At 43.3% G+C, this 26700-nt stretch overlaps 1 protein-coding gene across 1 annotated transcript; it reads right to left on the bottom strand.

Annotated features, from left to right (window-relative positions):
* Positions 1 to 12387: 12387 nt before the first annotated feature.
* SEC61B (SEC61 translocon beta subunit) lies at positions 12388 to 26625 on the bottom strand. The gene is made up of 4 exons (XM_030551572.1): positions 26517 to 26625; positions 26336 to 26433; positions 25769 to 25870; positions 12388 to 12910 (listed from the first exon to the last, which is right to left on the bottom strand). The coding sequence occupies exons 1-4, from the start codon at positions 26517 to 26519 to the stop codon at positions 12823 to 12825; spliced, it is 291 nt and encodes a 96-aa protein (XP_030407432.1). The 5' UTR covers positions 26520 to 26625; the 3' UTR covers positions 12388 to 12822.
* Positions 26626 to 26700: the final 75 nt, after the last annotated feature.

Genomic DNA, 26700 nt, shown 5'->3' with positions numbered 1-26700 from the left:
CGCCCCCTATCCAACCCCCTGCTCTCTGTCTCCTGATTTGCCCCAACCCTTATCCACACCCCCGCCCCCTGATAGCCCTCCCAGGACTCCCACTTCCTATCCAACCAGCCCCTGCTCCACCCCAGCCCTACCCCCTCTCCACCCCTTCCCTTGAGGACTGCAGTAGGACTGCCCTGCACTCACCAGGCAGCAGAAAGTGGAGGAACCGGACCCCAGGCCGCTCCGCTCCGCCAGCTCCCAGCCGTGCCACCAGTGAGTGCTGAGGGGGTGGTTTCCCCTGCCCCCCAAAGCCTGGGAGCCAGGGGATCAGAGTGGAGCGGGCTGGGGCCGGGTCACTCCACTTCCTGCCACCCCATGAGTGTGGTGTTGGGCCTGCCCTGCAATCACTGGGCGGCATGAAGTGGAGTGACCCAACTCCAACTCGCTCCGCTGGTTCATGTTGGGAAGCAGTTCCCCTCTATCCCCCCAAGCCTGCTCCTGTCCCCCCGTGGAGGCCTGGGGCCATCCCCACCCCGTAGGGGGACTGCGTAGGGCAACAAAATGGCTAAGGATGGCCTGGTTCCAGGCTTCACACTTTTTTTTCAGGTGAGATGTGTTTTATTGTCTTCCTCTTTAAACTTTTGGGTGGGAGGAATAACCAACCCATTTGCAGGTTTTTCATGTATAAACACATTTTAAAAATATGTATTAGGAATCTGAAATTTAGATGCAATTATTTAATTCCTTATCATTTACCAAATGCCTTTCATCTTCCAACTGGTCAACAGTGGATTACTATAGTTACTCCAGGAAGTTCCCACATCTTCACCATGATGAGTCAGAAATGACAACCTTCCTGAAGTACACAGCACCTTAATGAAGAAAAAGATAATATTCCTATGGTCCTGCAGGTGCATCATTAAAAACTGAATTGTAATGTCTCCCCTTTACTTTCCATCTCTAATGTAAAAACACTACAGTCTACGTGACTCCAAACATCTAAACCAAGTAAGAGGTTCTGAGAAATTTAGCTGAAAATAAATAAATAAATATGGACATTGCCTTGCAAGCAATATGATGTTTTTCAAACCCTAGGAGTGCCTGGTCTGTCCTTTCCAAGGACAAAGCAAGTTGACAGATACTGACTCTAGACCAGACGTGGGCAAACTATGGCCCGCGGGACCGTCATGCCCGGCCCCTGAGCTCCCGGCCGGGGAGCCTAGTCCCCAGCCCCAGCCCTACAGCCATGCCGTCGCTCCCGCTGGGTAGTGTAGGGAGTGCAGCTGGATCTGGCCAGGTGTCATGGCTGTGAGCCCCTGCTGCAGGTAAGGGGGTGTGGAGTGGAGGGCTTGGGTAAGGGAGCGGAGGGTCCTGGGGGCCAGCCAGGAGGAGGGAGCAGTTGGATGGGGCAGAAGTTCAGGGGGGGGCAGCGGTCAGGGGATGGGGAACAGGGAGGGTTGGGAGTGAGAGTCCCAAGGGGGCCTGTCAGGGGCCAGGGATGTGGATGGGGTCAGGAGGGCAGTCAGAGGACAAAAAGGGGGTGGGATCCCAGGGGGCAGTTAGGGATGGGGGTTCCTGGGAGGGGGTGGTCAGGGATGAGGAGCAGAGGGCGGTTGGATACGGGGTGGGAGTCCCACTGGGGGCTGTGGATAGGGGCAGTCAGGGGACAGGGAGCAGGGGGCTGTCTAAAAATACACATTCCCAAATATTTTAGAAAATGCTGAATGTTCCTCATAATTTAGTTACCAGAAACTGGAAAATAAAGGACAAGTTACTATATTTCATATCCTCTGATTTTGAATTAGACTCTTCTCCAACAATCTTAGGAGACTTTGTTGCACAGGGCATAAGTCCTATCCTTTCCTATCTCTATTTAGATGGAGGTGATGAAAACGAAGTAGAGCCCTGAACAAGAGCACTCCCTCCATGGCATTATTCTGCTCCTGCCATTACTCTGTTCCATGAAACCACACCATATGAGTAACACGGGGTTTGGGTTGCATGGTAAGATAGGGGCAGGTAGAAGAGGAGCAGGGTGGAACAGCTGCTATCTGCAGTGGCTTATCTCCTCCCCTGAAACCACCCAGGCCCTCTACAGGTAAATTAATGTTAATGCTGCTCACAATCATTTTCCTAAGTTCTTCCTCTGTAGATAGAACTCCAGTCCCCACATCCCAAGCTGTCTGATGCTCTAAAGGAAATCTGACATAAGGGAGTAAGCCTTCTTTGCTGAACCAGTAGTCTTTTTACCTGGAGAACTGATCTTTCCAAACTGAAATGTAGCAGAGAAAATTTGTATAAAACTGAAAAAATATAGCACCCCTTAATAGAGGTCTCAAAAAGCCTACTGAAATGTGGGCAATAAAACATTAAGGGACAGTGCCCCCGTATGTCTAAGCTGATATCTTACAGACCTTAGCCTGTGGTCTTTGCGTGTCCATCCTTCTTTAGATATCTAATACATACTTATCCCTTCTAAACACTGATCAATCTTACAGAGTCCTACCAAATTCACAGCCATGAAAAATGCATGTCAGACTGTGAAATCTGGTTTCCCCCTGTAAAACTGGTCTTTTGTGTAGTTTTTTCCCCTATACTATACAGATATCACAGGGGAGACCAGCATTTTTCAAATTGGGGATCCTGACCCAAAAAGGAGTTGCGGGGGGGTCATAAGGTTATTTTAGGGGTATTACAGTATTGCCACCCTTATTTCTGCGCTGCCTTCCAAGCTGGATGGCCAGAGAGCAGCGGCTGTTAGGCAGGCGCTCCGCTCTGGAGGCAGTGGCCCGCCAGCAACAGTACAGCAGTAAGGATGGCAATACTATACCATGCCACCCTTACTTCTGCGCTGCTACCTTCAGAGCTGGGCAGCCAGAGAGTGGCGGCTGCTGACTGAGGGCCCAGTTCTGCAGGCAGCAGCGCAGAAGTAAGGGTGGCAGTACCATGCCACACCATCCTTACTTTTGCACTGCTGCTGGTGGCTCTGCCTCCACTGCAACCACTGTTCTCCAGCTGTCTAGCTCATAGACTCATAGACTTTAGGGTCAGAAGGGACCAATGTGATCATCTAGTCTGACCTCCTGCACAAAGCAGGCCACAGAACCCTACCCATCCACTTCTATAACAAACCCCTAACCTATGTCCGAGTTATTGAAGTCTTCAAATTGTGGTTTGAAGACCTCAAGCTGCAGAGAATCCACCAGCAAGTGACTCATGCCCTATGCTGCAGAGGAAGGCGAAAAACCTCCAGGGCCTCCGCCAATCTACCCTGGAGGAAAATTCCTTCCCGGCCCCAAATATGGTGATCAGCTAAACCCTGAGCATGTGGGCAAGACTCACCAGCCAGCACTCAGGAAAGAATTCTCTGCAGTAACTCAGATCCCATCTCATCACCGACCACTGGGCATACTTATCTGCTGGTAATCAAAGATCAATTGCCAAAATTAAGCTATCCCATCATACCATCCCTTCCATAAACTTATCAAGCTTAGTCTTAAAGCCAGATATGTCTTTTGCCCCCACTACTCCCCTTGGAAGGCTGTTCCAGAACTTCATTCCTCTAATAGTTAGAAACCTTCGTCTAATTTCAAGTCTAAACTTCCTAGTGTCCAGTTTACCCATTCGTTTGTGTCTACGTTGGTACTAATCTTAAATAATTCCTCTCCCTCCCTAATATTAATCCCTCCGATATATTTATAAAGAGCAAGCATATCCCCCTTCAGCATTCTTTTGGCTAGACTAAACAAGCCAAACTCTTTGAGTCTCCTTTCATATGAGAAGTTTTCCATTCCTCGGATCATCCTAGTAGCTAGTCTCTGTACCTGTTCCAGTTTGAATTCATCCTTCTTAAACATGGGAGACCAGAACTGCACACAGTATTCCAGGTGAGGTCTCACCAGTGCCTTATATAATGGTACTAACACCTCCTTATCTTTGCTGGAAATACCTCGGCCTGATGCATCCTAAAACCGCTTTAGCTTTTTAACGGCATATCACATTGGTGGCTCATAGTCATCCTGTGATCAACCAATACTCCAAGGTCCTTCTCCTCCTCTGTTGCTTCCAACTGATGTGTCCCCCAATGTATATCTAAAATTCTTATTATTAATCCCGAAGTGCATGACCTTAGAAAACATAGACTATCAGGGTTGGAAGGGACCTCAGGAGATCATCTAGTCCAACCCCCTGCTCAAAGAAGGACAAATCCCTAGATAGTTTTTTTTTTTACCCCGTTCCCTAAATGGCCCCCTCCAGTATTGAACTCACAACCCTGGGTTTAGCAGGCCTTTTCACTATTAAATTTCATTCTATTACTATTACTCCAGTTTACAAGGTCATCCAGATCTTCCTGTATGATATCCTGGTCCTTCTCTGTATTAGCAATACCCCCCAGCTTTGTGTCATCCACAAACTTTATTAGCACATTCCCACTTTTTGTGCCAAGATCAGTAATAAAAAGGTTAAATAAGATTGGTCCCAAAACCGATCCTTGAGGAACTCCACTAGTAACCTCCTTCCAGCCTGACAGTTCACCCTTCAGTATGACCCGTTGTAGTCTCCCCTTTAACCAGTTCCTTATCCACCTTTCAATTTATCCTCATCTTTTCCAATTTAACTAATAATTCCCCATGTGGAACCATGTCAAATGCCTTACTGAAATCGAGGTAAATTAGGTCTACTGCATTTCCTTTGTCTAAATAATCTGTCACCTTCTCAAAGAAGATCAGGTTGATTTGGCACGATCTACCTTTAGTAAAACCATGTTGTAATTTGTCCAATTGCCATTGACCTCAATGTCCTTAACTACTTTCTCCCTCAAAATTTTTTCCAAGACCTTACATACTACAGATGTCAAACTAACACGCCTATAGTTACTCAGATCACTTTTTTTCCCTTTCTTAAAGATAGGAACTATGTTAGCAATTCTCCAGTCGTACGGTACAACCCCTGAGTTTACCGATTCATTAAAAATTCTCGCTAATGGGCTTGCAATTTCATGTGCCAGTTCCTTTAATATTCTTGGATGAAGATTGTCTGGGTCCTCCAATTTTGTCCCATTAAGCTGTTCAAGTATGGCTTCTACCTCAGATGTGGTAATATCCACCTCCATATCCTCATTCCCGTTTGTCATCCTTCCGTTATCCCTAAGCTACTCATTAGCCTTATTAAAGACTGAGGCAAAGTACTTATTTAGATATTGGGCCATGCCTAGGTTATCCTTAACCTCCTTTTCATCCTCAGTGTTTAGCAGTCCCACTTCTTCCTTCTTTGTTTTCTTCTTATTTATATGGCTATAGAACCTTTTACTATTGGTTTTAATTCCCTTTGCAAGGTCCAACTCTACTTGGCTTTTAGCCTTTCTCACTTTATCCCTACATGTTCTGACCTCTCTAAGGTAGCTTTCCTTGCTAATCCCACCCTTCTTCCACTCCTTGTAGGCTTTCTGCTTTTTCTTAATCACCTTTCTGAGATGCTTGCTCATCCAGCTTGGTCTACAACTCCTGCCTGTGGTTTTTTTCCCCTTTCTTGGGATGCAGGCTTCCGATAGTTTTTACAGCTGCGACTTAAAGTAATTCCAGGCCTCCTCTGCATTTAGATCCACAAGTTCTTCAGTCCAATCCACTTCTCTAACTAATTTCCTTAATTCTTTAAAGTTAGCCCTTGAGAAGTCAAAAACCCTAGTCCCAGATCTATTTTTGTTTATTCTTCCATCTAGTTTGAACTGAATTAGCTCATGATCACTCAAACCAAGGTTGTCCCCTACAACCATTTCTTCTATGAGGTCCTCACTACTCACCAAAACCAAATCTAAAATGGCATCCCCTCTTGTTGGTTCTTCAACTACTTGGTGAAGAAATCCATCTGCTATCACATCCAGAAAAATCTGAGCCCTATTATTCTTGCTAGCACTTGTCTTCCAGTCTATATCTGGGAAGTTAAAGTCTCCCATGATCACACATTTCCCATTAGTGTTTACTTCATTAAAAACATTAAAGAGGTCTCAATCCAAATCCAAATCAGATCCTGGCGGTCTGTAGCACACCGCAAGCACTATCTCAGGGGAGGCTCTAGTAGCTTTCTTTCCCAGTGTGATTTTTCCCAGACAGACTCGGTCTTGTCCATTCCATCACTTATTTCTTTACAGTTAACCTCCTCATTGATGTACAATGCTACTCCACCACCTTTGCCTTTATTTCTGTCTTTCTTAAACAGCACATAGCCTTCAATTCCCTTACTCCAGTCATGACTACTATTCCACCATGTTTCTGTTATCCTTATAATATCCGGTTTCACTTCCTGCACCAGTAGCTCTAGTTCCTCCATTTTGTTCCCTAGGCTCCTCGCATTAGTGTAAAGACATCATAATTTTTGCCGTTTGGCTTCACTGACATTCTTTACCCTGTTAGGCACAGACATTCTACCACCAGCATCACCTGTTAGTCTGCTATCTACACTACCCTTCCTCCTTATGCCAATTCTTCTGTCCACGACTGTATCCCCTCTTACTTGGTTTACTTTCCTCTCAAGGTTAAATTCCGGCATGGAGATCTCCTGGACATCTCCCAACCATCTCCCCCAAATTCCTAGTTTAAAGCTCTCTTAATCAGTTCGGCAAGCCTCCACCCTAGAAGTCTATTTCCGTCCTTACTCAGGTGAAGTCCATCCCCAGAGAACAGTCTTCTGTCCGTAAATGCTTCCCAATGGCCGTACATCCCAAAGCCCTCCTTATAGCACCACTGCCTGAGCCATCTGTTGATCGCCAGAATCTTGTTACACCTTTGTTGCCCTTCTCTAGGAACCGGCAGAATCCCACTGAAGATCACCTGAGCCTCGATTTCCTTAAGCGTCTTCCCCAGTCTGGCATAGTCTCCCTTGATACATTCCAGAGAGTATCTAGCCGCATCATTTGTTCCTACATGAAGGACAATCAACGGATTCTTTCCCACTCCCGCCAGGATCCTTTTCAGCTTCAGGTCCACATCCCGTATCTTAGCACCCGGCAGACAGCACACCCTTCTGTTCTCCCGATCAGCTCTAGTTACAGGCCTGTCTATTCTTCTCAGTAAGGAGTCTCCAATCACGTATACCTGCCGTTTCCTGGTGACAGAGTGATTCTCCGGTCTATCCCCTGCGCCCACAGGCTGCAAGTCCTCTCAATTCCTATTCACCCTTGCAATCCTCCTGGGGCTTATATTTGGTGTTGCCTCCATTTACTCCTCCCCTCCTCTTGTAGGACTATCAGCTCTTCTCTTTTTCTTTGCTCTCTCTCCTTCAGCGACCACCTGCTGTGCCCCCTTCTTCATTTTCCAACTCTGCAAACCTGTTCCTGAGTTCTATTCCTCCTTCACTGGCCCGTCTTTTCCTCTGCCTGGTTCTCTTAGTCATATGCTTCCACTGTCCACTTTCCTCTCCCAGCAGTCTCTCCTCTGAATTCTTGGGTCCTGCTTCCATCTGCACGTCTGAGCTTATGCCTTCAGCCCCCTCGTGTCTGTGCTCGATCATCTGCTCAAACCCCCTTCTTAACTCAACCAGAGTTTCCACCTGCATCTCTCGTCCTCGGATCTTTTCTTCCATCAGTTCTATCAAGCGGCACTTCATGCAGACAAAACACTTTTCAGGTACCCCCTCCAGGATCATGTACATTCTGCAGCTTCCACATCCAGTCATCCTCATTGTGTCTTTCACTGCTACTTCTTTATCAGTCATAGCCTTCCCACCTAAAGCCTGGTAGTCCACAGAACACAACACAACACAACCCCCCAGCAGACACCAGACCACCACCCACTCCTTTACCTAGCCTGTCAGTCCCTCTGTCCTAGTCTCCCCTGCAACCTGCTCCTGTAAACTCCCTCTGAAACTCCCATTTACAGCTCTGTTTGCTGGCTCCTGTACTGCTGCCTGACTGGCTAGCTACTTTTATAGGACCCCTAATCAAGGCTCCGCTGCTCTCCCAGCACACTGCCCCTAGCAGCCTACCCACACACACACACTACACACACTACACAATACAATCCACAAACTACAAAAACCTGCTCCTCCAACAGAACTCCCTCTGAAAGCAGTGCCATCATCAGCATCAGTGTGGAAGTAAGGGCAGCGGTACCACAATGCCCACTACAGTAACCTTGCAACCCCCCACTCCAACTCCTGTCATGATCTCTAAAATTACCCCTCCTGAAATTTCATGATTTCAGCTATTAAAATCTGAAACTTATGATTTTTAAAATCCTATGATTGTGAAATTGATGAAAATGGGCCATGAATTTAGTAGGGCTCTAATTATACTCCTACAATTTAAATCTATTTAGCATACAGTGATTATATAGGTTAGTTAATCATATCACACAACAAATGAATGATAAAATGAACCAATTAGCACACGTTCCAAAGAGGCAAGAACAAATAGAAGTTTGGGGACAGATATCTAACGTTGGAGCAAATGAACATGAAAATGGTTCATCAAATGCATTAGTACAAGGATGTTGTATTTCAGGAAAGTAAATTCTTGGGAATCAAGAATTCAGGACATAAAGTGCAGTGGAAATGCTTGATGTAAGGGTACGTCTACACGATGGGATTATTCCGATTTTACATAAACCGGTTTTATAAAATAGATTGTATAAAGTCAAGTCATGCGGCCACACTAAGCACATTAATTCGGCGGTGTGCGTCCATGGTCCAAGGCTAGTGTCGATTTCCGGAGCGTTGCACTGTGGGTAGCTATTCCGTAGCTATCCCATAGTTCCCGCAGTCTCCCCCGCCCCTTAGAATTCTGGGTTGAGAGCCCAGTGGCTGATGGGGCAAAAATCATTGTCGCGGGTGGTTCTCGGTAAATGTCGTCAGTCATTCCTTCCTCCGGGATTGCAACGGGAGACAATCATTTCACACCCTTTTTCCCTGGATTGCCCTGGCAGACGCCATAGCACGGCAACCATGGAGCCTGTTCAGCTTTTTTTTCTTTTACAGTCACCGTATCTGTACTGGATGCCGCGGACAGAGGTGATACTCCAGCGCTACACAGCAGCATTCATTTGCTTTTGCATGATAGCAGAGATGGTTATCAGTTGTTCTGTACCGTCTGCTGCCGGTGTAAATTGGCAGTGAGATGACGGTTATCTGTCCTTCTGTACTGTCTGCTGCTATCATGGGTGCCCCTGGCTGAGGTCAGCCAGGGGAGCAAAGGCAAAACTGGGAATGACTCCCTAAGTCAATCCCTTCTTTATGGTTTCTAAAAATAGAATCAGTCCTGCTTAGAATATGGGGCAAGTGTACTAGAGAACCAGTGTATCAGAGAGCACAGCTGCTCCCTGTCAGATCCTGCAGAAATGATGAGCTACATGCCATTCACAGGGGGTGCCCCTGCAACAACCCCACCTATTGCTTCCCTCCTCCCCCAACCTTCCTGGGCTACCGTGGCAGTGTCCCCCCCATTTGTGTCATGAAGTTATAAAGAATGCAGGAATAAGAAACAGTGACTTGTTAGTGAGATAAAATGATGGGCAGGCAGCCTCCTTGTGCTATGACAGTCCAAGCAGGACATTAAGCGGTGCGGGAGAGAGAAGCCCAGCATGCCGCTGCTATGACAGTCCAGGCAGGAATCTTTTCGTTACACAGGAAAGGGAGGGGGCTGATGGAGCTCAGCCCCCAGTTGCTATGATGAGGACGGTTACCAGCCGTTCTGTACCATCTACTGGGAATGACCGGGAATCATTCCTATTTTCACCCAGGCACCCCCGGCCAGCCTCACATGAAGCCAGCCAGGAGCACTCACGGGGTGATAACAAGGACGACTACCAGTCCTACTGCACCATCTGCCACCGGGCAGGGGAGAGGAGTGGATACTGCTCTTCACTGCTGTAGCATCACGTCTACCAGCAGCATTCAGTAGACATAGGGTGACATTGAAAGAAGTCAAGAAACAATTTATTTCCCTTTTCTTTCATGTGGGGGGGGGAGTAAATTGACGAGCTATTCCCTGAACCACACTGGACAATGTGTTTGAACCTACAGGCATTGGGAGCTCAGCCAAGAATGCAAATACTTTTCAGAGACTGATGGGGACTGTGGGATAGCTGGAGTCCTCAGTACCCCCTCCCTCCCTCCATGAGTGTCCATTTGAGTCTCTGGCTTCCCCTTACACTTGTCACACAGCACTGTGTAGCCTGTAGATTTTTTTTTCAAATGCTTTGGCATTTCGTCTTCTGTAATGGAGCTTTGATAGAACAGACTTGTTTCCCCATACAGCGATCAGATCCAGTATCTCCCATACAGTCCATGCTGGAGCTCTTTTTGGATTTGGGACTGCACTGCCACCCATGCTGTTCAGAGCTCCACGCTGGGCAAACAGGAAATGAAAATCAAAACTTCGCAGGGCTTTTCCTGTTTACCTGGCCACTGCATACGAGCTGAGATTGCTGTCCAGAGTGGTCACAGTGGTGCACTGTGGGATACCGTCCGGAGGCCAATACCATCAATTTGCGGCCACACTAACCCTAATCCGATATGGTAATACCGATTTTAGTGCTACACCTCTCATCGGGGAGGAGTACAGAAACTGATTTAAAGAGCCCTTTATATCGATATAAAGGGCCTCGAAGTGTGAATGGGTACAGTGTTAAATCAGTTTAACGCTGCTAAACTCGGTTTAAACATGTAGTGTAGACCAGGCCTAAGTGACTAAAGAGTGACTATGCCACAATGACAGGAATAGATGTGACAATGGATGATAGTGAAAAATGAACAAGATTAATTTTATTACAAGATATCCAGTAGTCACATTTTTCTAACAGGGTACACTATGTGCATAAATACTAATGAGACTAAACAGAACTATAAACAGTCTATGAAAATTGGGTTCCCCAATATTCTTGGGGGACACTGCAAATAAGGAAACAGGGTGGATTCCTTCATGCACATAGTATATGTGTAGTCAGTATCACAAGATAAGAGGGCTCTCAGATTGGGTAAAATGAGTTCCCTAAGGGAAAACTCCAGCAGGAACCATCCCTCTAGTGATGATCAATTGGCAAGGCATCCATCAGACACTCTGAATATCATTAAGGATGTGAGTATGACTACATTTGTAACCTGTGCATAGGTCTCTAGAGGATTTCTATATGCTTGGGTAATAACTTTAATAAACTTGTAAAACAGACTAGACCATGTACTTGGAAATGTGTGGTCACTACACCATTGGTTTTCATGTGTTTGTGGAGGCTCTACATCTAAAGCAGGTAGCAAAGGTGACTTTCTTTCTGTTGATCTTGAAACTGTAGCCACCAGAGCCAAACCCATGGTGGTGTAATACATTACTAAAAATTCACTTTAAATAAAATAAATGGCTACAAGTGTTAACTCCCCAGCACAGGGACGAACTGTTTTTGTAGAGCACTCAATACAATAGGACTCCAATCCTAATTAAGAGAAATTCATGTGTAATTAAGTTGTCAGATATCTTGTCAGACAAAAAGGAGATATCTGCCCTCTCTCCATGGTAGTATGATTTTCAAATAGTTATCACCCTTGACACTAAGAGTTTCCAAAGAGAGAAAAAGGATGGGTGGGTGAGGTTGTGGCCTGCAACGGGCAGGTCAGCAACCTTTCAGAAGTGGTGTGCCGAGTCTTCATTTATTCACTTTAAGGTTTTGCGTGCCAGTAATACATTTTTAAAAGATCTTTCTAGAAGTCTATAAAATATAACTAAACTATTGTATGTAAAGTAAACAAGTTTAAAATGTTTAAGAAACTTCATTTAAAATTAAATTAAAATGCAGGACCCACCCCCCCGACCGGTGGCCAGGACCCAGGCAGTGTGAATGCCACTGAAAATCAGCTCATGTGCCACCTTCAGTACACATGCCATAGGTTGCCTACCCTTGGACTAGATGATTTTGGTCCCTTCTGACCTTAAAATCTGTGAGTCTATGCTGCTGTAGCCTACTACCCAAAGACAGCACTTCTACTCAGGGTTACATATCCAAGATTCCACAAAGTATGCATTCAGGCTCTCTTGCACAATAGTTTTAAGTGCACCTGGCTAGGGAAGTGAAAAAAGAACAAGTGAGCTAAAAATCATTCTACCCAATATTGAGGGAAACAGATAAGTGAACCAGCCATCACTCAAGAGTTTACAGTATGCAATATGAGTAATCCTAATTGTAGCACAGATATGTGCATTGGGGAAGGTGATGAGGGAGACAGAATGGGAAAAGGCTATTCAGTGATCCAAAGTTGGCTGATTACATGATCTTTGCTGAGGAATGCTATATCAAAGAGGTGGAACGCCATATCAAAGAGATGGAACAATCTACCAGCACACTTACCACAGTATGTTTTAATGACCAAGTGCTTTCACACGTTATTTCAAATATTTTCATGTCTCACAAATTTTGTCCAAAACAATTCTCTGATGCAAGATTTTATTTTCTATCTGCATTGCACAGTATGTAAAATTCCATTTTGAACTATTATAGCACTGTTTACTCAAAACCATTCAGAGAGCTCTTTATAATACTTAATGACAGTGCTGTGTTGGGGAGGGGGAAGAGGAACAGAGCATACATTGCTTCAATTTACGTATACAAATTTTATTGCAAGACCTGTAATTTGTAAGTCTACAGGCAAACACACAATGACCTGTGACAGAAATGCTTCAAAACCAGTACAAACAGAAAAATTTAACAGTTCATTCAACACCAATGCCAAATAAGTGACAAGGGACTCCTCAATAGCCAACAGGAAGCTTTCCAAATATTCTCTGTCCATGAACAAACAAAATCCTCCGTACTTTTGGTCCAAGATGTATGTTTCAAATTGGCAGACATATGGATGCCGTTGAGTCTATGAGCGAGTGTACTTGCCCCAGATATGCAACATAAATACAGAAGCAATAAAGAGGAGACTCATAACCAAAACTGGAACAGGACCACTAGAAATAAAGAAAAAAAGTCAGTTAATCTCAACAATACATAAAGACATGTTGTTCTGAAGGTTAGGTAGAACCAGCCAAATTACTCAAATACAGACTTAATACCAAAGCTCCTTCCTGCTTCCACCCCACACCCCCGACCAAATTAGCGATGGGTTTATTTTGTCATCTACTGCAAAAGTTTTATACAAACGTTACTGGAATGCAGCTTTTAGTAGTACAAATTAACCCCTTCAGATTAACAGAAATAAGAACCATTTTCTCAGAATTGGTATCTGCCACATTAAGTTGGAAATTTAAGATTTAATTTTTAGTACCTCAGGTCTGAATTGCTGAAAGGATATGGATGCTTCCATTTGTACTATAACAGTTACAGGGAGTATTTAGTCACTCACGGCTAATCACTTGTTGAAAACAGTATCTTTAATACTCTGATTGAAAACTTTCTCTCCACTTTTTTCAATTCAGGTTTCCGCCTCACATTCTGGTGGGTCTGCTACTGAGTTAGTGACCTGAGCATACTTGTACACAGAGCATAAGAAACAACAGAGTCCCCTAGCAGCTTGTCAAACTTAGGTTCAAAATTAGAATATTTTAGCTTGGGAAGTAATTTACAGTCAACTCTCCAGTTTTTAAGAAATGAACAGGATTTAAAATGTACCAAGGCAACAGATATAATCATTTTTCAAGTAGGCTTTTTATAGTTACACCAGTTTCAATTTGATTAAATTTACTGCAAGTGACACTGAAAAAAATCACAAGTGGAAGTTCTGTCCATTATAAAAATCTTTATCTAAAACTCCCAATCTGAACTTCGTGTTGAAATCTTTCATGCTCGCTAATTCTATTTAAGAAATAATTAGAGTACTTTTTTGGAAATCATCTCATACAGTTTCAATTTTAGACTGTGTTAAACTGGCTGATGTATGCAGTGACTAGTCAAAGCAGGTTAATGTGTGTGTTCCATTACACAAAAACACCATTTTCTTACTGTGCATCTCATAACTAGGGCTGTCAAGCGATTCATTTTTTTAATTGCATGATTAATTGCACTGTTAAATAATAGAATACCATTTATTTAAATTTTTTGGATGTTTTCTACATTTTCAAATATTGATTTCAATTACAAAACACAATACAAAATGTATAATGCTTACTTTATTATTAAATATTTGCACTGTAAAAAACAAAATAGTATATTTCAATTCACCTAATTCACAAATACTGAGGGACAATCTCCACTCTGATATATTTTGCTTTCCACAACCAAATCTCTGTACAACTTTTTATGAAAGATGTACCCGAGTATTCGGATTCTGATATCTAAACTGTATTGTTAAATCTACTCACCTAAATTTGGGTTAATGGAGATTATGTACTCTATGTATCATATGACTTTTAAAAACACACTTTGTATTTGTGGATAATTTAAGCACTATACCCAGATGTACAAACACTCTTTTCCCAAACCATGTATTATATAATTTTTAAAAAATTAGCTTTAACATTTACACATCTGGCATGTCAATTCCTTGTAATGCTAGCTACAGAAGTGCTATGCAAATGTCTGTTCTCACTTTCAGGTGACATTGTAATAAGAAGCAGTCAGCAGTACCTCCCATAAATGTAAACAAACTTGTTTGTCTTAGGGATTGGTTGAAAAAGAAGTAGGACTGAGTGGACTTGTAGGCGCTAAAGGTATACTTTTGTTTTGTTTCTGAGTGCAGTTATGGAACAAAAAAAAAAATCTACATTTGTAAGTTACACTTTCACGATAGATTGCACTATAATACTTGCATGAGGTGAACTGAGACTCTTGTTTATCATTTTTACAGTGCAAATATTTGTAATAAAAAATATAAAGTGAGCACTGTACACTTTGTATTCTGTGTTGTAATAGAAATCAATATTTGGACATTTAGAAAAAAATCCAAAAATATTTAATACATTTCAATTGGTATTCTATTATTTTAACAGTACAATTAACAGCGATCATTTTTTTAGTCAGTTTTTTTTTTTAGTTAATCATGTGAATTAACTGTGATTAAATCAACAGCCCTACTCATAACACACTGCACTTGATTTCCCTTTATTACAGGAAGCATCATGACAGAATTCCAAAAGTATGATTCATGCCATAGAGTTTTTATGATCAAGCAGATCTTACTTGAACACAATGTAAAAATGAAACTGAAGCAACTGATCTCCTTCACGCTAGTATCTTCAAGATTTTTCAACTAGTCAGGCGGTTTTCTGATTCACAGGCTTCTGAACATCTTCATCTCACAAACTGTTTTAAATTATAATTGCTATCTACTATGCATAGCCCAATTTGGCTTTTTGTGCAGAATCCTGAATTTTATATAACAAAATAGCTCAGTGGTTTGAGCACTGGCCTGCTAAACCCAGGGTTGTGAGTTCAACCCTTGAGGGGGCCATTTAGGGATATGGGGCAAAAATTGGTTGGATGATTTAGTTGGTCCTGCTTTGAACAGGGGTTTGGACTAGATAACCTCCTGAGGTCCTTCCAACCCAGATAGTCTATGATTCTAAGATATAGATACATAGATGTATTTAGCAATCAAACCAAGTGTAAATATGCAATATATTTTAGAGTGCAATTCCACAGGCAACTCTTAGCTAATCCATCATCTTCCCCCACCCCCACATCTTCACAATCTACTTCCAGACCCCGAAAGTATAACTATGAATACATAAAATGAATGAAGCTCTAGGATCTTCCACAATCATAAAAAGCAAAACAAAAACTAAGAGGAATATATTTGACTTGCCACTTGAATCAATAAATCATTCTCACCCTTATTAAAATACAAATATTCAGACCATTCCTATTTCTCATCCTCTCCAAAGGTACATGAGGTTATCTATGCTGTGAACAATTATCATTTATCTACCATATTTCAGTTAGGACAGAGTGTCTGTGTCAACATACATATAGAAGAGCCAATTTTCTCTAAAGCTGATCTCTAATTGTCTCTTGTCTCAACAGAACTTTTTATTTCATTTTAGACTTGTCCAGAAGCCTAGCTTAGTCTCAAGTTTTTTAAACAGTGGGAAATATTGCAAAACAGTTTTGTTCTTAATATTCTCAGGATCAATACTACAAAAAAAACCAAACAAGTATTTCATAAGAGCCCATTTGTTTTGCCTGGATGTAATTTCACAATCAGGAAGATTTACAAAACTGATCAAAACCAGCTGCTTCCATGGGTAAATGTGTACATAAAAAACCAAACCTCTCAACAACTGACTAGACTGAATTATGACAAACACCATAACCAAAAAGAGTAACAGACCGACCCATAGTCATTTATAAAGAATTTTGTGTAAATGTATGTGAAACATGCAGATAAATCTGAGTTAAAATTATTAACATCCTCTAGTGGGAAAGAACTTTGCCATATTGACATCTTGGTGTGAAGACTTAGGTTTTTTAATACTGGCATTTTATTTTTTTAATCTTATTTTGGTGCAAGTACATTAGCATATAGTGGCAGGCAAAATGGACTTCCTTAAAGCAGACAATTTTGCTATGGGTTCCCTCTTTATGAATTTGCATGTGAAAGAGCTTATATAAGCTCTGCCTTTTCATAAATATATGCAAACCCAACAACTCTCAAGTGCCTTAGTCTTCACGGAAGAGCTTGGTACCTTACTAATTATTATCACTGTTAAGTACTAAACTTCAGTAAAGAAAGTCTACTTCAGAAAAATTAGTAAACATCTGCTACATAAATTACAGACTTCCTTACGCCACAACGGTAACACACAGGAACATTACTGGCTACAAAGAGACCAAAAAGCCTGCTGCTATAGTCTACAGATTTTATAGAACTGATTACATAAAAACCCCAAAACAAACTACTCAGTACTGACAAATCATAACATTTTCCATTGCACTTCCTCTAATCCATGGAAGGTCCTTGCTGGAGCCTAGGAGATCAATCATTATCCCCACTAACACACACATGCTTCTTCTCACCCTCATTAAGCTCAACGTATTTTCTGACTAGCCAGATGAATTCCCTTAAAAGTAATAATTTCAAATAGCCACAGCAGTGATTCCATATCTAGAGCTCCTTGCAGTCATTTGAAGTCAACTTTGATTTTCTACTCAATTTTTAGTTTTTAGTTTTATCAAAACCAAACCATTCTGCTCAAGATTTCTATTACATAGTCTTGACATTCTCACAGTGACCAGATTCAGAGTGCCGCAAAAGGAGGGCAACAGGTCTCAAGCAAACTATTTTGCTTAGACTATTCTTCCCAAAAATTAAAACATTCCCCCTATTCCCTTAATAGCCACGACATTTTCAACTATAGCCCATTGCTCCTTGGTAACACTCACAATCCAATTTCAACAGCTCCTTTTCTTGTGTTGCTTTAAAAGGTTTGTATTTAGTTATTTCTCCAATTAAACAGGATCATTTTCTCAGGACAAAAATCCACTTTTGGTTGTCCATCTTTTAATTGTTACTATTCCAGATTTAAATGCAGACAATAAAACAATGCAATATTTCAGTAGCAGAAGTACCAACAGAGCAAATATGTCATTTCACATGCATTACATTCTTTCATCATAATGAAAAATTAGTTATGCTATTTATGGCTGAAGTAGCACTTTCCTTTTAAGCTGTTTACAGTGATTTATAACTCTTCCTAAAATGTTTAAGGCTTCAATATTTCATGTTTGTTCCTCAACAGTAGGTCTTATTAGAGACCACCCACAGAAAAGGTGTTTCAGATGTCAGAAGCTATTTTGTATTCAAACTTGGGATTTACTTGGACTATGGTCCACACACCAGGGAATACGCTTTTTAAAAAGGAACCTCTGCTGAGTCACTGAAGAACTGCACCTAGGTGTTGCCGTGCCAGTGCAGTCCCAGAATAATAAGGGTACTTCAACCAGAGTGAAAGGGAGAAGTCCTTCAGAAACAGGGCCTTGAATTTTGTCTGCTGAACTAGTGACTAGCAGAGAACATGGGGCAGGAGCTGATGAAATTCTGATGATGCAGGTCATAACTAAGAGGCAGAGAAGGGGATAACACTGACCTGTGCATACTGGAGAAGGGTTTATGTTATTGAATAGTGACCACTAATACTTGGAAAGGTGAGACATCAAAGGTTCATGAGCAAGTTTCTTTGTAGTGGATGTTTTGGCCATTCTCCTTTAGATCTATATACTGTCACCACCACATGCTGAAAAATTCCTTGCTCAGACATCAGAGTTCGTATCTTTACTAACATTGTCTGTGGAGATCAGAAACATGCATGGAGAAAAGAAGAAATTTTCCTTCTGGATAACGGCTTTAGTCATTTTGATGAGGTTGGAACACACAGTCCCTTCTATCAAGGTTGGCAATTTCCTGGGGAAAAACTAGTTTAGGAGTGAGTGCTGGTAAATACCAGCCTAAACCAGGAAAGTGAGGGAAAAAATATTAGAATATACTAATGAATATTACTGAACAATATTTGTCAATTTGATAATAGTTTTGCAGCAATGTCATCTGTTTAATTTAAAATTAAGGAAAACAAAACAAAAAGAGAGCCTCAATCAAAAGATTTATGCTTCTGTTTGAAACAAAAACTTCTTAATCTGGGAATTTTCCCTTTGCTTAGAAATCAGGATGAGATATTTGTTTAGCAAAGAAGGGGAATTCCCAGATTCAGATGTTTCAGTTTGTTTGAGGTAAACTGCCAAACTAACTGTCCAGGCAAGGACTCTCTCTCTATCTGGCTCAAGTGCAACTGTTGTAACTGAGCTCTGAGTACAGAGACTCAAGTCAAAATATTTCAACATGAGCAAAGGTGGAAGATCACCTGACCCAATTCATGGTTATTTTGAGAAAGTTCATGAAGATGGCAAAGAGTCTTTGATACAGAAATTGAAGGAAAAAGTGAGTGGGAAGACAGACCATATGAGGAAACATTTTGCAACATGCAGTGGAAAGAACACACACACCAGAACCACTGACTCTGGCTAACTGTATGCGAGTATTAGAATCAGACTCTCAGGGTACGTCTACACTACGGGATTATTCCGATTTTACATAAACCGGTTTTGTAAAACATATTGTATAAAGTCGAGTGCACGCGGCCACACTAAGCACATTAATTCGGTGGTGTGCGTCCATGGTTCGAGGCTAGCGTCGATTTCCGGAAGGTTGCACTGTGGGTAGCTATTCTGTAGCTATCCCATAGTTCCCGCAGTCTCCCCCGCCCTTTGGAATTCTGGCTGATGGGGCAAAAATCATTGTCGCGGGTGGTTCTGGTAAATGTCGTCAGTCATTCCTTCCTCCGAGAAAACAACGGCAATCATTTTGTGCCCTTTTTCCCTGGATTGCTCTGGCAGATGCCATAGCACAGCAACCATGGAGCCCGTTCAGCTTGGGTTTTTTTTTTTTTTTTTTTTTTTTACAGTCACCATATGTGTGCTGGATGCCGCGGACAGAGGCGATACTCCAGCGCTACACAGCAGCATTCGTTTGCTTTTGCATGATAGAGATGGTTATCAGTCGTTCTGTACCGTCTGCTGCCATTGTAAATTGGCAGTAAGATGACAGTTATCTGTCCTTCTGTACTGTCTGCTGCTATCATGGGTGCCCCTGGCTGAGGTCGGCCGGGGGAGCAAAGGCAAAACTGGGAATGACTCCCTGAGTCAATCCCTCCTTTATGGTTTCTAAAAATAGTCAGTCCTGCCTAGAATATGGGGCAAGTGTACCAGAGAACCAGTGTATCAGAAAGCATAGCTGCTCCGTGTCAGATCCTGCAGAAATGATGAGCTACATGCCATTCACGGGAGATGCCCCTGCAACAACCCCACCCATTGCTTCCCTCCTCCCCCAACCTTCCTGGGCTACCGTGGCAGTGTCCCCCCAATTTGTGTCATGAAATTATAACGAATGCAGGAATAAGAAACAGTGACTTGTTAGTGAGATAAAATGAGGGGGAGGCAGCATCCCGCTGCTATGACAGTCCAGGCAGGACATTAAGTGGTGCGCGGGAGAGGAGTCCAGCATCCTGCTCCTATGACACTCCAGGCAGGACATTAAGCGGTGCAGAGGAGCGGAGCCCAGCATCCCGGTGCTATGATAGTCCAGGCAGGACATTAAGCGGTGCGGGGGAGAGGAGCCCAGCATCCCGGTGCTACGATAGTCCAGGCAGGACAGAATATTTTCTTTACACAGGAAAGGGAGGGGGCTGATGGAGCTCAGCCCCCTGTTGCTATGATGAGAACGGTTACCAGCCGTTCTGTACCATCTACTGCGAATGACCGGGAATCATTCCTATTTTTACCCAAGCGCCCCCAGCTAGCCTCACCTGAGGCTAGTCAGGAGCACTCACGGGCTGACAAGGACGGCTAGCAGTCCTACTGCGCCATCTGCCACCAGGGAGGGGAGAGGAGCAGATACTGCTCTTCACGGCCACAGCATCACGTCTACCAGCAGCATTCAGTAGACACAGGGTGACACTGAAAGAAGTCAAGAAACAATTTCTTTCCCTTTTCTTTCACGTGGGGGGGGGAGGGGAGAGTAAATTGTCAAGCTATACCCTGAACCACGCCGGACAGTGTGTTTGAACCTACAGGCATTGGGAGGTCAGCCAAGAATGTAAATATTTTTCGGAGACTGCTGTGGACTGTGGGACAGCTGGAGTCCTCAGTACCCCCTCCCTCCCTCCATGAGCATCCATTTGATTCTTTGGCTTTCCATTACGCTTGTCAGGCAGCACTGTGTAGCCTGGAGATTTTTTTCAAACGCTTTGGCATTTCGTCTTCTGTAACGGAGTTCTGATAGAACAGATTTGTCTCCCCATACAGCAATCAGATCCAGTATCTCCCGTATGGTCCATGCTGGAGCTCTTTTTGGATTTGGGACTGCATCGCCACCATTGTTGATCAGAGCTCCACGCTGGGCAAACAGGAAATGAAATTCAAAACTTTGCGGGGCTTTTGCTGTTTACCTGGCCACTGCATCCGAGTTCAGATTGCTGTCCAGAGTGGTCACAGTGGTGCACTGTGGGATACCACCCGGAGGCCAATACCGTCGATTTGCGGCCACACTAATCCTAATCCGATATGGTAATACTGATTTTAGCGCTACTCCTCTCGTTGGGGAGGAGTACAGAAACCGATTTAAAGAGCCCTTTATATCGATAGAAAGGGCCTCGTAATGTGGACGGGTACAGCGTTAAATCGGTTTAACGCTGCTAAAATCCGTTTAAACACGTAGTGTAGACCAGGCCTCAGTATGAAGGTCCTGTTAAAACTGGACTGGCAAATTCATCAAAAGCAAGCCAGATCCAAGTCAGCCAAAAGACTACAAGGAGGAATGATCATTGTTTTTCAGCCACAAATCCATGTGTTTCCAGAACTGAAACATAAGATAAACTTAAATTACAGAATTTTTTCATGGCTGTAATAGTCCCTTTTCTGTTATTGATAGGGTCTTATCAAAATCACAGCCAAGAAAAATGTGTCACAAACATAAAATCTGGTCTCCTCCCGTGAATCTAGTCTTTTGTGTGCTTTTAGCCTATACTGTACAGATTTCACAGGGGGAGAACAGCATTTCTCAAATTAGGTGTCCTGACCCAAAAGAGAGCTGCGGTTGTAGAGGTTTACAAGGTTGTTGGTTTTTTTTTTTGGGGGGGGGGGGGGAGGAGGAGTTGCAGTATTGCCACCCTTACTTTTAAACTGCCTTCAGAGCTGGACAGCTGGAGATTGGCGGCTGTTAGCCAGGAGCCCAGGTTTGAAAGCAGAGCCGCCGCCAGCAACAGCACAGCCAAAAGGATGGCAATACCATACCATGCCATCCTTACTTCTGTGCTGCTGCTGGTGGCAGCTCCATCTTCAGAGCTGGGCTCCCAGCCAGCCACTGCTGTTCTCCAGCTGCCCAGCTCTGAAGGGGCCGCCAGCAGGAGAACAGACGTAAGGATAGCAGAACTGCAACCCCCCTACAATAATCTTGTGACCCTCCCACAACTCTTTTTCCAATTATACCATCATGAATTTCATGATTTCAGCTATTTAAATCTGAAATTTCACAATTTTTAAAATCTAACCACCATGAAATTGAACAAACTGGACCGTGAATTTGGTAGGGCCCTAGTTATTGACCATCAAACTTTTCAAAAAATGATAGCTGCCTACGAGTCAGGCTACAAAGCTCCCAATCAAAAAAGCAGGTAGCAGGTGAACTAACTGTTACACATGAGGGTGGAAGTAAGTAACAAATTACATGGAAAAACAGTTACACTAATGCAAGATGAGAAAAAGATGCAAAGCATAAGAAGTGATATGGAACAAGATGATGACAGTTTGGTGTTAGAATATAGATATTCAGACCTGTTTGCAAAGGCCTATACTTTAAGAATGTAGGTGTATTATCATTTAGCTAGTTATAGAGGTATAAAAGAAAGAATCAAAATCACTGCCTGACGGAGTAAGGGCCTTCTCTTACGGCGACAGTCTGAGGCCCTGTTCTTAGGCTAAGTAAGGCCTTTGGCTAAGCAGCAGAGGCAGCCATAAGCTGGGAAGTGAACGGTCACTTCACTTCCTCACATACCAAACTAGTCACATTGAAATAAGGCAATCTAGGGGTGTTAGAAAAGTGAGCCTATCTATCACCTCCAGAGAAAGGGAAGAGCTTAAAAGACTTAAAGAAAACTTAGTCTGATAGCATGCTGTCTGGCAAGAACTCACTTATCAATAGCTGGGGTGTAAAATCCTCATTTCTGTATTGTTCCATCACTGTAGTCTCCACTTCCCTATTGTTTATCTGTATAATCTCTGTCTGGTTCAGTGATTGTTCCTGTTTGCTGTATAATTAATTTGTTGGGTGTAAATCAATTAAGGTGGTGGGATATAATTGGTTAAATAATTGTGTTGCAACATGTTAGGATTGGTTAGTTACATTTCAGTAAAATGATTGGTTAAGGTATAGCTAAGCAGAATTCAAGTTTTACTATACAATCTGCAGTCAATCAGGAAGTAAAGGGGAAGAATGGGAACAGGGAATGGGGGTGGGGAATTGGAATCATGTTTTGCTAAGAGGGAGAATGGGAACAGGGACACAGACAAGACTCTGATGTCAGAGCTGGGAAGGGGGACACCGAGGAAGGAAACTAGCATCATGCTTGTTGGAAGTTCACCCCAACAAATTGTTTGCACCTTCGGACTTCGGGTATTGTTGCTCTCTGTTCATGCAAAAAGGACCAGGGAAGTAAGCGGGTGAAGGAATAAGCCCTCTAATATCTGTTTACATATTAATGTGCATCACGTTGGCTAATCTACTTGGACAAGACCTTATACCAAGTCTTTGATGAAACGTTGTAGATTTACGAAAGTATTTTCGTAATCACCATCAGCCTGGAGCCTGGTTAAAAGAATACCAAGGATCTGTAAAACCCCAAATCCGTGGTGACATATGATAGAATAGTCAAATAACATGCATGAAAACCTATATTAAAAAAAGGCCACATTATCTCAGGATTGTAAGAACTTGAAGATAATGGTCAGTATAATTGATAATCAGAGTTTTCCAAAAAGCAAAGAACTTGGTCATTTGAAACCAGTTGTTGTGGCACCTGACACACTTCAAAGGGACACATCAACAATTGCTTTTGCACACTAAGTATGGTTGAACCTAATGATAAATGAAGATCTTGCACCATATAAAGCAAAAGTACACAAATATTTCATGAGGCATGTATTCATGTACACATTGGATGAAGGAGATTGGCCAAAATCTGCAAGAAAGGAATTGTCAGCTTAAAAAGAAATTGCAAAGCAGTGATTACTCATCAAAAACCCTCCAAATATACTTGCATTTAAAGTAGAAGCAGATCTGTATTGAAAATCAATATTTTCATCTGCTATCAAGGAAAAAGTTTCCCCTGTAATTTGGTGGGAAAAATCTGAAGAATGCTGATACTCCATCTGACTTAATAGAATTGGTGGTGCAATTTCAACATCCAGCAAGCACAGAATGAATCTTTTCAAACATTGAATACATCCATTCAAATATGGAGAACAGGCTTGGTCTAGCCACAGCTAAAATTGATCTCCTGCTACACTAGCCACAGCTAAAATTGATCTCCTGCTACAGGACGCAGTATGCCCAAGTGGACTTCAACCAGTTGTCTGCAACTATGCATGCTTCTGATTGCTTAATGCTTCAAACCTGAAGCTCTGCATTGTCGTCATTTTCATCTAATCAAATGTTTTTGACTTTTGGTTACATAATGAAAATTGAAATGAGCTGATGTGTAACTTCCTTGAGAAAATACTGAACCAAACTGTACAATATTCCAGTGTTCAGTATTATAATTTATATTATTATGCCCTCTGCAGTTTTACTTTTTATTTGAACAATTCTAAATTAATCTCTGAATCTATTGCCTCATGTAACCACAGTATGAATATGTAACTAAAACAAAAGCAGCAAAGAATCCTGTGGCACCTTATAGACTAACAGACGTTTTGGAGCATGCATCTGAGGAAGTGGGTATTCACCCACGAAAGCTCATGCTCCAAAACGTCTGTTAGTCTATAAGGTGCCACAGGATTCTTTGCTGCTTTTACAGATCCAGACTAACACGGCTACCCCTCTGATACTTAACTAAAACAAAGTGTACTGTAGCATGCATTAATGAAACAGTTTTTAAAATGCCTTAAACTGGGACTAACTAGTTTCTCTCTGAGTATCAAAAACCATGACTTTATCTGGTAAAAAACCAGCTCTTGTAAATAACATGCCATCCCTGCCTTCTGTTTCCATGTGACAAGGAAACAGGCTGTTTCTCTCTATTTCTTGACTGCATTTGCCCATTGCCCAAGCCTGGATGTGGGTGGAAGGAAATAGCCCCTTGGTAGTGGGATCTATAATTTTTTTGGAAGGGACGAGGATATCTTGAAGAGTGTCATGAGTGCCTGCAGAAGTGAGAAATCTATAGGTCTAAGTGTATAGGAGAAGATGGTTTGTGAATGGGATGGTATTTTAATAGCTCTAACAGAATGGCCTTTTTAGATGGCTTTTGCTGCTTGCTCAAGAAGCCCTCTTTTACAGCCAGCTGCAGCACCTGCCTCTCTGATTACCAACTTAAGGTAGCTAAGAAGGTGTGTGCTGAAGAGATGGTGTAATGGGCAAAGGGACTGGTTGAGAGCACCTGGGTTTCTTTATCCCTACAACAGAAAACCAAGGAAAGATAGGGTTGAAGCACTAAAACAAACTTCTGACACAGGCATGAGCCAAGGCTGAAAAAGTTAGCCTTGTAATACCAGTGTGTGTCTTAAAATGTTCTTCAATTCACTAGGTTTAGCTCATGACCTGTGGTTAATGAAGTTACCACGTCCAATGGACCTCATGAGCAGTGAGTTGCTTCTGACTTTGTGTATAACTCCAAATGGTACGTATTGATATGTACTTTTTTGGGGGTATTTCCGCAATGTGTTTTTATTGGCATAAAAAAACCCAGAAAAACTGCAGATAATAAAGTATTAGGTCCCAAGCCTGCAACCACTTATGCATGTGCTTTACTACTGTGAGTAACCCCTCTTGATTTCTGTGGGACTGTTCATGGTACACAAGAAAAACAATTCAAATAGTCATCTCGACTGTACTGTGTTAAACTTAAACATCTACCTACAAGACTGATCTTTGATATTTTTATAACCAGGTCTCCTCAAGGCATTCTTTCTGATTTATCTAAGCAATTGTGGTTTTTCCACATTTTCATGCAGAATATGCAGATCAGAACAAATGACTCATGGAACCTGGATTACTGTATACAGTCTTAAAATAACACTGTCACCATCTTGCTGTTTTTTGGACTTACACTTTGAGTCCAGGGGAGTCTTCAGTGTAGAATCTCCACATGCCACCAGTGCCTGCTGATGTAGTGCGGCCTGCGCTCCTAGTCCCACAGCTGGCGTTTTTCCTTCGAGGGAAAGACACGGGAATCAGAACCTGACTTGCATTAGCGATCAGTTGTACACGCCAATCACCAACCTTTCCAAGAACTCAGTAAGAAACCCCCCCACCCCACACGACCGGTTTCTGGTGCTGGTCTCAGACTTTGGCCCGAAGTGACCGTGTTCAGCGCTGGGGTGGGGGCCATAGGGCGATGCCTGGCTCGATTCAGTGCATGGTGAGAAGTTGGCTGACACCCCCTCCCAGACCCCCGCTCTCAGCCTGGCTCCGAGGGCAGCGATGCCCATCGAAGTTCCCCCAGCTCAAGTGTCAGCCCCGAGGCGGGGGGGGGGGGGCGCAAGAGGCGGCGCTATCACGCGCTGTCGGGATCGGCAGGCGGTGTCTCCGTAGGGCCGAGGCCGGGCGGCGGAGCCAGGCTTCACCGAGCCCCGAGCGCGGTGTCCGTCCCCGCCCGGCTCCCGAAGGCAGGTACCTTTGCCGGACGGTGGATCCCGCAGCTCGAGGCGCCACCGCTTTGCTGGGGGAGCGGCCGGAAGCGCCGACACTGGTGCCGCTGGGGTTCGGGCCGGGCTGCGGAGAGAAACAGACAGCGCGTGAGACGGGACCAGCGCGAGCCACGGCGCGTAGGGGGCACCGGGGTCTCGCGCTCTCACCATGGTAACGACGACTCTGGGTTCAAAGAAACGCGCGCGCGGGCCTCAGAACTCTGCCGTCTCCAAAATTCGGTGCGGCTGCCGCGTAACTATCCCAGGCTCAGCTGACCCGCCCCTAGCACTGCTCGCCTCCTGGGCCTGCCAAGGCCCCGCGGTTGCCTAGGACACTGCCTGACTCCAACCC

This window comes from Gopherus evgoodei, chromosome 2 (genome assembly GCF_007399415.2).
Source record: "Gopherus evgoodei ecotype Sinaloan lineage chromosome 2, rGopEvg1_v1.p, whole genome shotgun sequence".
Taxonomy (NCBI): Eukaryota; Metazoa; Chordata; order Testudines; family Testudinidae; genus Gopherus; species Gopherus evgoodei.
The sequence above is the reverse complement of the archived record's forward strand: the minus strand, read 5'-3'. Positions and strand labels throughout refer to the sequence as shown.

Excerpts from the sequence above, each read along its gene's own strand:
- SEC61B (XM_030551572.1), bottom strand. Across the intron at positions 25,871-26,335 it reads GGATCCACCGTCCGGCAAAG|GAAAAACGCCAGCTGTGGGA; the intron begins GTACCTGCCTTC and ends TTTCCCTCGAAG. Across the intron at positions 12,911-25,768 it reads GACTCCCCTGGACTCAAAGT|TGGTCCTGTTCCAGTTTTGG; the intron begins GTAAGTCCAAAA and ends CTTTATTTCTAG.